The sequence below is a fragment of the Ostrinia furnacalis genome, unplaced genomic scaffold (assembly GCF_004193835.3).
Source record: "Ostrinia furnacalis isolate ACB-3 unplaced genomic scaffold, ASM419383v2 OfSCF7447, whole genome shotgun sequence".
NCBI classification, from domain to species: Eukaryota; Metazoa; Arthropoda; class Insecta; order Lepidoptera; family Crambidae; genus Ostrinia; species Ostrinia furnacalis.
Genome location: NW_021137686.1, coordinates 346708 through 357762, shown reverse-complemented (window position 1 = coordinate 357762; position 11055 = coordinate 346708). Strand labels below are relative to the sequence as shown.

The 11055-nt window shown below is 38.0% G+C and overlaps 1 protein-coding gene across 2 annotated transcripts; it reads left to right on the top strand.

Annotated features, from left to right (window-relative positions):
• The first annotated feature begins 611 nt into the window (after nt 1-611).
• Nucleotides 612-9473, top strand: LOC114364562 (cytochrome P450 6k1-like). 2 transcript variants are annotated; one of them, XM_028320752.1, is made up of 6 exons: nt 619-1511; nt 2067-2266; nt 2682-2783; nt 3265-3411; nt 4039-4290; nt 9224-9473. In XM_028320752.1, exons 1-6 carry the CDS (start codon nt 862-864, stop codon nt 9403-9405), a joined length of 1533 nt encoding a protein of 510 aa, XP_028176553.1. In that variant the 5' UTR covers nt 619-861; the 3' UTR covers nt 9406-9473. The 2 variants fall into 2 exon arrangements, with proteins under 2 accessions (XP_028176554.1, XP_028176553.1); XM_028320753.1 differs by lacking the exon at nt 2067-2266 and having other exon boundaries at nt 612-1480.
• Nucleotides 9474-11055: the final 1582 nt, after the last annotated feature.

Genomic DNA, 11055 nt, shown 5'->3' with positions numbered 1-11055 from the left:
TGTTATTGAAAAAAATATTAAGAGTAAAGAATTTAATAAGTCTTTCATCTATGCTAATAAATATGCAGATATGCAGTGCAGATAACGAAAATGAAGTCTGATTTTGGATTCGATATCTTTAACCAATTTTCTCTATGATTTATGAGGAAGCTTTAAACATAGTATAGGTACATAGAATGAAATTTAAAATCCAATGAATTAAAATAACCCTTCTGGGAATAAGATAATGATGATGAATTTATTTGTATCGTATACCAGAAACGTCTATCTATGTATAATAATGAAATACATTAACATAATACCACATATTAGAACTAATAAGTTTAACACCATTATAGTTTGACTGGGACTGGTTCAACACAGTCGCGTCTCGTATATTTTCGAGGATAAATTTTGGCCAATTTGAAATTTAATATTAACGAAGTTCAAGTTAAGTAACATTTAGGTGTGTATTGAAATATACAACGATTTTTATAATTTTGACGCGGTGCTTAATACTTCCTTAAATTAAATGCACTTATTGAGAAGCTTTCGGAAAATATGTGTTATTTTCGTATGTAGTATCATTAATATAATAATCCAGAGCTGGTTTTGTCGAAATTCATATAGGTATGTCGGCATTCACGTGTATTGTGACCTCAGGCTGATGTATTTTGAAATGTTGATTCCAGCGCAGGCGCAGGCACTCAACCTTCGGAGATTCAGTCGATGCTGTTGGCGTCGCGACCATTGCACGCAAAGCACTGGATTACTAAAATAATGGCCAAATTAGCTCTTCGATGTTTCCCAACTAAACGAGATATCTAAGTGACCATTAACAAACTAAGTGAAGTATATTGTAATAATCATTAAGTAATAACTATGGCCGTGTTCGTAATATTGGCGGTCTGTGCTTTTTGCCTGACTTACGTGTGGTACCAGTACCGCTTCACTTACTGGACCCGGCGGGGAGTGTTCAGCCCAAAGCCGGTGTTCCCGTTCGGTAACATAAAGGAAGTGGTTAAGAGGAAAGCACAGTTTTTTCAGCCGTACTGCGACACATACTTTAAGTACAAGCATTTACCGTATGTCGGTATGTACTGTTTCCACCGGCCGGTGTTGTGCGTGAACGATTTGGAGTTAGCAAAGCACATTCTGATAAAGGACTTTGAGTACTTCCAATCGCGGGGCACGTTCTCCGGCGGAGTGGGCGACAGACTTGCCGGCAATCTTTTTAACATACATGGACCGGCGTGGAAGAAACTTCGCTTAAAAATGTCTGGGATGTTCACATCTGGTAAACTCAAGACTGTGTATCCGATGGTGGAAAAGATAGCGGATGATGCTAAAGATTATGCCGACTCCCTGCACACGAATGGAGAGTCGATCAACTTCTCGGAGTTGTACGGGAGATATGCAATGGAGATTATCGCAAACATCGGATTTGGCTTGGAATGCAACGGTTTCAAGTCTGCTAAATCCGAATTTTACGACAGAGGGCGTGAGTATTTTGATCCTCGAACATTATATTGGTGAGTAATCTTAAATTAATGTTTCTAGTTGTATATATCCTGAAATATCCATCAATCTAAACTCATTCATAAGTTAGTAGTAAGTATGCTGGACTTACTGTTTCTCCAGAAATCGATTTTCTTTAAAACTAGGTAGGTATTCGCGCAGTATTTATTATTAAAAGATTAACAATTATCATAATAAATAACATTTAATTAACAATTATAGCTTTACGTACGAGTAATTTAATTAGAGATATTAAGTTCCGAAGAGTTTTAGATGAAGAGTGAAGATAGTTTTGATTTAAATGTCTCGATACCTACTGTAAAAATATGTAGTGTTGATTTTTATGTAAAAATTTTATTAAGTAGCATTAGAGGTGTTAAGAACATAGAACATAGTTACCATGTTAACATTTTTATTAAAACGGCACATTCATAAACAAATCAAATAAATTAAGAAAAACTTCAACGAAGATGGCTTTTGGAATCGATAAAATTCGCAGGTTGTACCTAACTCGATTTACAATAATTGAATAACGATTTCTGAAAGTAACAGAGTGAAAATTCCTACAGGACCATAATCCGCGCGTTCGCGTTCATAGCTCCGGACACTTTCGACAAACTCAAAATAAAGCGTATCAGTGATCGCATTGAGGGCTTCTTCTATGGCCTGGTGAAGCACACAGTGGAACACCGGCAGAAACACGATTACAAAAGGAACGACTTCCTGCAGACTTTGATTGAGTTGAGGAATCAAGCGGGGGTCGGAAAAGGTACACAGAACTATTTTCTTTAGGGGTCTAAAAACACTGTTGGTATCAAAACGACGATGATTTTCGTAGTTCCATTGACTCTACACCAATTTAAAATCTTTAAATTAATCGATTGATAAGTCTGCTTTTACTACGAGTAGTGTGCCGTAAAGCTTCCCAAATTAATTCAGTCACCAAAATTGCTACAAACATTGAATTATAGGCCTGTTTTATGAAATTAAAATTCAATAGAAGGCCGAGTGGCATAATCAAATATGGATTGCTAGAGAGTATCGATCCTTTTAGGGTCTTTTATTTAAATAGACACTTAAATCTGCTTCTACGGAGTTAAGTTCCCGGCATAATATGTACGAATGTATGTCTTAATTCAAAGTTAAAAGTGGAATAGTTTAATGATATGATGACTCGGTTATAGATGGAGTCACGGGTCCGCATGACTTCTCATTTTCCATGGATGACCTCGCAGCCAACACCATGTTGTACATGATTGCTGGATACGAAACTTCAGCCACCACAGGTATCATATTAAACACTCCATTACAGAAACATTATGATGTAACATTACGAATGAAATTAGTAACTACATTTCAATATTTATTTATTTATTAATTTGAACACCAACAAGGTTACATTGAGGCTTCACAAAAGTAACTATAAAAATGACACTTGTTAATTCAATATTAATAACCCACTCTCTACACTCTACATTTGCCTAGCAAAAGCTTTTTAAGTCGTTCATTTATTACTGGTCTGGTTAGTAAACTATCAAAAGTTACTAGTTGGTATACCTACACATTATATCACAAGAAGTTTAAATAACTACACTTAAACATATATTTGTGTATGTGTAAACTTTTTTATTTGTCAACGCATTCTAACAACGAAGTTGGACTTTAAAAATTAACGGTTGCGTTAGGAAGTTGCATCTAGTTTACGTTCCATTTTGTATTATCTTAATTTACTTTTTTGTTTCATATTCAATGATTTTTTCACGCCAGGTCAGTTTACTGCGTACCAATTGGCCTTAAACCCCGACATCCAGAACAAAGTGAGGGAGGAAATTGTCAGAGTCCTGGATAAATATGGCGGGAAATGTACCTATGAGGCACAGAATGAAATGGTATATTTCAACATGGTATTGGAAGGTGAGCCACATAATAATGAATAAGCTTGTTTCTATGTAAATAAAGAGCGAATACAAGACCGAAGAGCTTTGTTCAAACATAAAAAATATGGTAATGTTTTAGACAAAATTAAGTTCCTAGGATTTTTGCATACGATGCTAAAATTATCTCACCTAGTGAGAGACTACGATGACAGCACTTATGTAACTTGTTTATAGTGGAAAACACAATGGGTCCACTTCAAGACATTAACGACTCATTCAATGCTAGCGTAGACCTGACCTTACGGGGTCTTTGCCTCGTCTTATTCAAATGCATGAAAAGTGACAAAAATACATGCATCGGTTGTCAAGTCAAACTGTTACTCGTATGTCCTGTTTAAGTGTTTTGTTTTAATGGCTTCTTAAAAGCTAGTCGATAACTATACCCACGAAAGTTATGGGGTAATAATTTGCATAAATTGCCTGAAAAGTTACTGCTAGTGTTTTTGACTGCATTAGCGTCAAATTATACCTATATAAAATATGTTTTGGTTGAACCCAATTAATCCAGGTTCGATTCCCGGTCGAAGCAATTAAGAAAAAAAAGCTTTCAAAAATACTCTTGTTTGCATTCGGCTAGCATATAAAACAAATAATTTCCTTCTAGAAACGATGCGAATGTACCCCTCCATGCGAGCCATCTTCAGGCGGTGCACCAAAGACTACCGGTTGCCGGGCACAGACCTGGTCATAGAGAAAGACACGCTGGTGTTCGTGCCATGCAACTCCATTCAAATGGACCCGGAGATATTTCCGGAGCCGCACAAGTACAATCCGGAGAGGTTCTCCCCGGAGAACAAAGCCAAATTACACCCTTGCCATTGGATGCCGTTTGGGGAGGGGCCCAGGAAGTGTTTGGGTATGTTTTGATTATTTACTTAGTCATAGTCATAATGTTTCAGGTGTTATGATGTCAGGACTCTGAATTTCAGGAGTGTTTTTAAGATTATTTGGTCATAACCTCCGTGGTCTAGAGGAGTCTCTCGAACCGGATCCGGAAAATAAACGCAGACCCAATTGTCAGATGGACATACATCATAAATGGCATACCAATTAAAAAGCTTAATTGTTGAAAGACGCCTACGACACGAGTCGCTATGTGGTCTTTCAGTGATTTCCACAACGCATTGTAAGCGTTTTCATTAGAACCACTGTTTTCTCGCCCTACGAGCGTTTTCAGCCTTTTGGCGCAAGTACGCTATGCGAATTAGCCGAGACTTAGCAGTGTGAACACCATCTCGGTTACTTCGGCTACCTTCGGCCTGATCATCACTTACCATCAGGTGAGATACAGGAAAAGAGCTTCCTAGTTGTGGATAAAAAAAACTTTCTTCTACCATCATCCGTGCGACAGCCATACTTCGGCGTGCGATTTAGCGCTCCGTCTCGGTATAGTGTACTTGCGCCAAAAGACTGAAAACGCTCGTTGGGCGAGAAAACAACACCAACACAAAAAAATTAATAATGGACATAGCTATTGTATTAAAGGAGTCTTGAATAGTGAAGAAAAAAATCGGCAATTTCATACTTTAAAACCCTATTACATTTACACATGATTAGTAACGCTTTGACAAAGCATTTAATAATTTAAACGAATTATTTGTTTCTGCTTCAAAAGATGCTATGATTTGAAATACAAAAATGCAAAATAATACAAAAGACTATTGTATAACCATGATGCGTGTAGATTGGACGTAATAGTGTGAACACCATCTCCATTATTTTCTTCTTCCTCTACACGTGCGTCGCCCATACTTCGGTGTGCGATCTACCGCTTCGTCTCGGTAAATTTTCCGCATAGTGTACTTGCGCCATTTGACGTAACTAGGGGTCGCAATACCGAATCATTTCAGCAAAACCGGTATTTTCGGTATTGGCTCTAAACCAATACCGGTAATCCGGTATTTTCGATATTTCCGGGATTAAGCTAAAGTTAGCAAATTTTGTATAATAAAGTTACCTAACCTAAATTAATTTATCTTCTAAGGGCTGATTTTTCAATTATCAAATAACTTTTAACTGACGAATAAATTTGTCATTTTGACATATTTCCCATACTGAAACTATGCCAACTAACTACTGCCAAAATTATTCTTCAGTTAAGAGTTATCCAACGATTGAAAAATCAGCTTTAAATAAAACAAAATACTAATTGACACAAGGTTTGTTGTTTGATATGTTCAGTATCAGTTCTTTGCAATAATTTACTAATTCAACGATGTCTCTGTGATCAACTCGGTCAAAACAGGAAGCGATCACCGAATAGTGAGGCACATTGAATATCAGAGACCCAAGCTCAAAAGATATCGACTGATGAAGTCTACGCTCCGCCCAGCGCCTATCCTATCCAAGTCAAAAACCCCGAAAGCTTTCAGCTCGAATTGCAAAATCGTTTCGAATGCCTAGGAGACTGCGGAAATGTGGACGAATACAATGACAGGTTCGTGGAAATTGCCCAAACGACTGGGTCTAAGTTCTTTAAAACCCATCGTTCAAAAGGAACCAAAAAGATCTCTGACCTCACCAATCAACTCATGGAAGAGAGACGGAACTTGGTTCTGCAGTCCTCTGAAGATGCTGCTCAGTATCGGCGTCTTAACAGACAGATCTCCAAGTCTTTGACTCGCGACCTACGCCAATTTAATACAGACCGTATTAAAGAGGCGATTGAGTGAAACAAGGGCTCTAAAGTGTTCGCAAGAGATCTGTCTGTTGACCAAAGTTAACTGACCAAGCTGAAGACAGAGGATGGCAGAGCCATTTTGTCGGAGCCGGAGATATTGGAAGAGGTTGAGAAGTTCTACGGACAATTCTACACGAGTGTACGCACACCTGTCACAAATCTAGCCGATGACCCAAGAGCTAGATTGACCCGACACTATACCGAAGATATCCCGGACGTCAGTCTGTACGAGATTAGAATGGCTCTCAAACAGCTGAAGAACAACAAGGCACCGGGTGATGATGGAATTACGGCTGAACTTTTGAAGGCAGGCGGAACGCCGGTACTAAGGGCTCTTAAGAAGCTGTTCAATTCCGTCATCCTCGAAGGAAAAACGCCTAAGACATGGCACAGAAGTGTGGTGATACTCTTCTTCGAAAAAGGCGACAAAACCTTGTTGAAGAATTATAGGCCCATCTCACTTCTGAGCTATGTCTACAAGCTGTTTTCAAGAGTCATTACGAATCGTCTCGCTCGCAGGCTCGACGACTTCCAGCCTCCCGAACAAGCCGGTTTCCGAAAAGGCTTTAGTACCATAGACCACATACATACGCTAAGGCAGATTATACAGAAGACCGAGGAGTATAATCAACCACTTTGCCTGGCGTTTGTGGATTATGAGAAAGCCTTCGATTCGGTCGAGACCTGGGCAGTGCTACAATCTCTCCAAAGGTGTCAAATTGACTATCGATATATCGAAGTGTTGAAAAGTTTATACAAAATCGCCACAATGTGGGTCCACCTCCAGGATCGGGACTCGAAACCTATCTAGCTGCAGCGAGAACTGTTTACCGCCGCCCTGGAAGATGTCTTCAAGCTTCTGGACTGGAATGGATTTGGCATAATCATAATCCTTTATTAAAATAACTTGGGTTAAATAGTTCAAATACTTTAATTAATTCGCGCGCGCGTATTTTGAATTAAATGGCGCGTTAATTTTTCTATTTGTATTTGTTTTTTATTTATTTTACTAAAACCGAAAATACCGAATATCCCGGTTTTTGTGAAATGAATACCGGTATTAATTAGACCTTTTGGCCCGGTATTCCGGTATTTTCGAAATTCGGTATCCCGGTTTGCGACCCCTAGACGTAACATATATAAATTATACAATCTACACGCGTCATGTTAGACAATAGTGTTTTTAGGGTTCTTTATTATTTTGCACACAAGTATTTCAAATCATAGCATAATTATCTTTTGAAGCAGAGACAAATAATTCGTATATTAAACGCTTTATCAAAGCGTTACTAAAACCTGGTCCGTGAGCACGTAGAATCCCGTCCAATGACCCCAAGCTACACATCCCTATCGCTCGCGTGTAATTATGTTGCTGTCCTCGCGACTGTGCGACGCCGCGACGGGCGCCCGCAGTGAGTGTGCGAGCGCGACAGCAACATAATTACACGCGAGCGATAGGAATGTGTAGCTTGGGGTCATTGGACGGGATTCTACGTGCTCTAGGACCAGGCTTTACTCGTGCGTACAATTTATTTGTTATATGGTTAAACCATGCGATTGTCGAATTTTTCTTCAATATTCATTAGTAAGTATATTCGTCGAATACAATAGTTCATTATTCTTTTTTAACTTCATTTCAAGGACTTATATTTACATGTAAATTTTATGCATCTTTTTATTTTTTCATTCGAAATAATTAGGTATTCAAAAACAGTTCATCCTAAGTTGTGTCAATTACTAAATGACTATCAGCATTATGAATCTTTATGGCAAAAAACGTTGTGCATTTCAATAAGTAACCCTTTATGCTTTTAAGATAGGTTTAGTAATTGGGTGATCTTTTTTCTACTCATTTCCTACATATTTCTTAAAAAATATTAATCGAATATTGATGTTTGAATTTTTAAATATTGATTGAGACCTACAAATTTTAAAATGCAAATTCCTAATTTGAGTGTAACTTCAGATGGCCGATTACCGCATAGTGGAAATACGAAGAAACTTCGTGGAAATGAAAACATTAATTCTCTGACAGCTAAAGATCTTTTTGCTGCCATACCGAATGCACCTCTGAGTTATTTACCTAGCAGGAAACAATTACTGTTATTCGTCTTAATTATTATCGGAGTATCACGGAAGTCTCGTATCTCTTCCTTGAACTGAAGCGACTCGCGTTCGAAACCAATCATGCGGTGGCCTTCACCTAGGCACCATTAAGAGAGGCATCATGACTGAGACCTTCACCTAGCTGGTGGTGCAATTGTTTTGCAATTATACGCACATTAGGAATGTTTCTGTTAGATAAAAATGTTCTGTGCGTCTTATACTTTAGGTTCATTTTGGTAGCGAATTTGTGATTGGTTTGTTATAGTAGTACCTACATATTAAAGCGGTACTGCATGTTTACTACCCCACATCACAGAGAATGTGTATGGGAAACTAGTGACGTGAAATATTAATTAGATTGAAAAAAATTTTTCACTTATTTGTAGACATTACCCCTACATTCAGACATACTTGACACATTTATGCTGTTGATATTTGTTGTAAATAATGTTAGTATCGTAAAAGTATTAACTCATCAAAGACAACAACTTCGATCATTTACGAGTTAGATACTAAAGTTAGTAGGTACACTGTTAGATCATATGGGTTTACCGTTTGTCAAATATTTGTCAGTTAAACAAGATAAACCTCTTGGCTCATTATCGAACTTCTAATGATTGTTGACTGTAGCAAGTTCGCGACCGACATACTTAACACTAGAAGTTAAGAAGATGGATCCAAGTGATGCTTTGAATTCAGCAAGTAACAATAGTACAAGCTCAATAGAGCTTAGGAAACTTAATTTGTAAAGTTACTTTACTAAATGTCGGTCCTATCAAGTTATGAAACTGTTTTTCTGGTCCATGAATTGTTTAAGAAACTACTTACTGCTATGGGTCTAATAGCGTCGTTATGTGTCGGACTGAGGGAACATAAGAATACCATGCCATAGGAACTACTTAAACTCTTTGTTATATTTCCATATTCAACATCTGTCACTGTATCAGTTTATCTACGACCATAGCATAGAATTGAAAATTAAAAGAAAAACCTTTGATTGCAGGCGTCCGCCAAGGGTACATACAGTCAAAGATGGCTCTAGTGAAAATTCTGCCAAAGTACGAACTGGTCCTCGACGAGAGGACCCTGGTGCCCATGAGGATCAAGACCACCAGCCTGGTGCCGCAAGCAGAGGGGGACGTGTGGATCAAGCTAAGGAAACTCCCGCAAAAACATAGCTCCTAATATACACTCAACATCAAATAAACCGCACCTTCCGCGACGCGAACTTTAAAGATTTTCTTCTGACTCAATCATGGTACCCCAACAATATTGGTGTTATTTGAAAGCCCAATAAATATCCTTAAAGAAAAATACATTTCATTTCCAAATAAATGATTAACATATACCATAAATGTGACTTGAAAATAGACCTCACTTTGGACTAACCTCTGGGATCAATTAGACCAATTTTTATGGTTATAAAACCAAATAAAGATCTCACGTGTCCTCTTTAACAGATGGATAGCGATTAATCCCAACTTAACAGTTTTATAGTCATAAAAAATGGCTATATCGTAACTACCTATTTTTTGAAGAAGTGACTCTGGATCCTTGTACAGACACATTTTTGGGGTAAAAACCTTTCCTTTAATGAAATGAAGTTTAAAACTAGGCTTTCAAATGGTACCAACGTTGGTGGGAAGTGGGGATGCATACGTTTGATAAGTGCTTGTCGCGGGAGGTGCGATTTATTTCATGCCGAGTGTAGTTTCCTATTTCTTAATATTGCCAGCGCTTCTGTGGTTCTGGGAGTCTATTGTGCAATATAGTTTGGATATATCGGCTTTTTTAATCTCTCTTAGCATCTCGGGATAAGTGAGAAAGGTGGATAGAGTCGACTATATCTGTATTGTTTTGCAGTGTAGAGTTCCAGTTCCATAACAATTATTGTGTTAGTTACGAGTAAAAGGGAACAGACAGCTTTGGGGGAGGCCTTTGTCCAGCAGTGGACGTCTTTCGGCTGAAACGAAGGAACGAAGACAGCTTTGGATTGAATTGTGAAGCGACGCTATATTACGTTATTAGTAGGATAAATATTTATTATACAGATTATAGCAGTCCATTCAAATCCAAACAAAAATAGCATTAATTGTCTGTTTTATAAGGGATAGGTTTAGTAGGTATTTAAATGGTGTACTAAGTTTACGTTATTTTGTGATTGTTTGAAAATAAATAATAACATTATTATTTGTGTTTATTTCTATCCTGATGAAAAATTATACACAGTGGCGGATTTACCAATAGGCCAAGTAGGCCAGTGCCTAGGGCGGCAGATTTATAGGGGCGGCAAATTTAGCAATTTTTTTTTACAGAAAAAAATATATAATTATACGTATACCTACACAATCCATATATAAATAAACGATTAATAAACGCACTGTAATATATACTTAGGTACTTATGTGATCATGAATTTTAAAATATTCCAACAGCGTTTCAATAAAAATAAAATAAAAAACTCTTAAGTAACACTTCGGAGCCTAGCACGAGCACCATCTCTCCACAACTTCGTGTATATTGTTTTACAGGGTGGCCCAGAAGAAAATTCACTTTTGAAAATTCAGGGAAACGAAAACTGTACATTTTTGTAGAACTTAAGCTATTGCAATTTAAAGGAAATTTAGTGCAATTTATTTTAAAATTTACTATCTTTCCCTTTCCCTTGACGTTTAGAACATTAGGTCAACATACATTTTGGAAAACTTTCGTAAGCGCTGATGCACACGACGCCGCTACCGCGCCGCCGCGCCTCGCCGTCGCGTCGCCGCGCCTTTGCACTGTTTATACGCGCCGCGTGAACACCGCTGCTGCGCAGCCGCCGCGCCGCGCGCG

Coding starts and splice junctions, on each gene's coding strand:
- LOC114364562 (XM_028320752.1), top strand. CDS start 862: ATGGCCGTGTTCGTAATATTGGCGGTCTGTGCTTTTTGCCTGACTTAC. Junction 2,784..3,264: donor CGAAACTTCAGCCACCACAG/GTATCATATTAA, acceptor TTTTCACGCCAG/GTCAGTTTACTGCGTACCAA. Junction 4,291..9,223: donor GGGGCCCAGGAAGTGTTTGG/GTATGTTTTGAT, acceptor CTTTGATTGCAG/GCGTCCGCCAAGGGTACATA.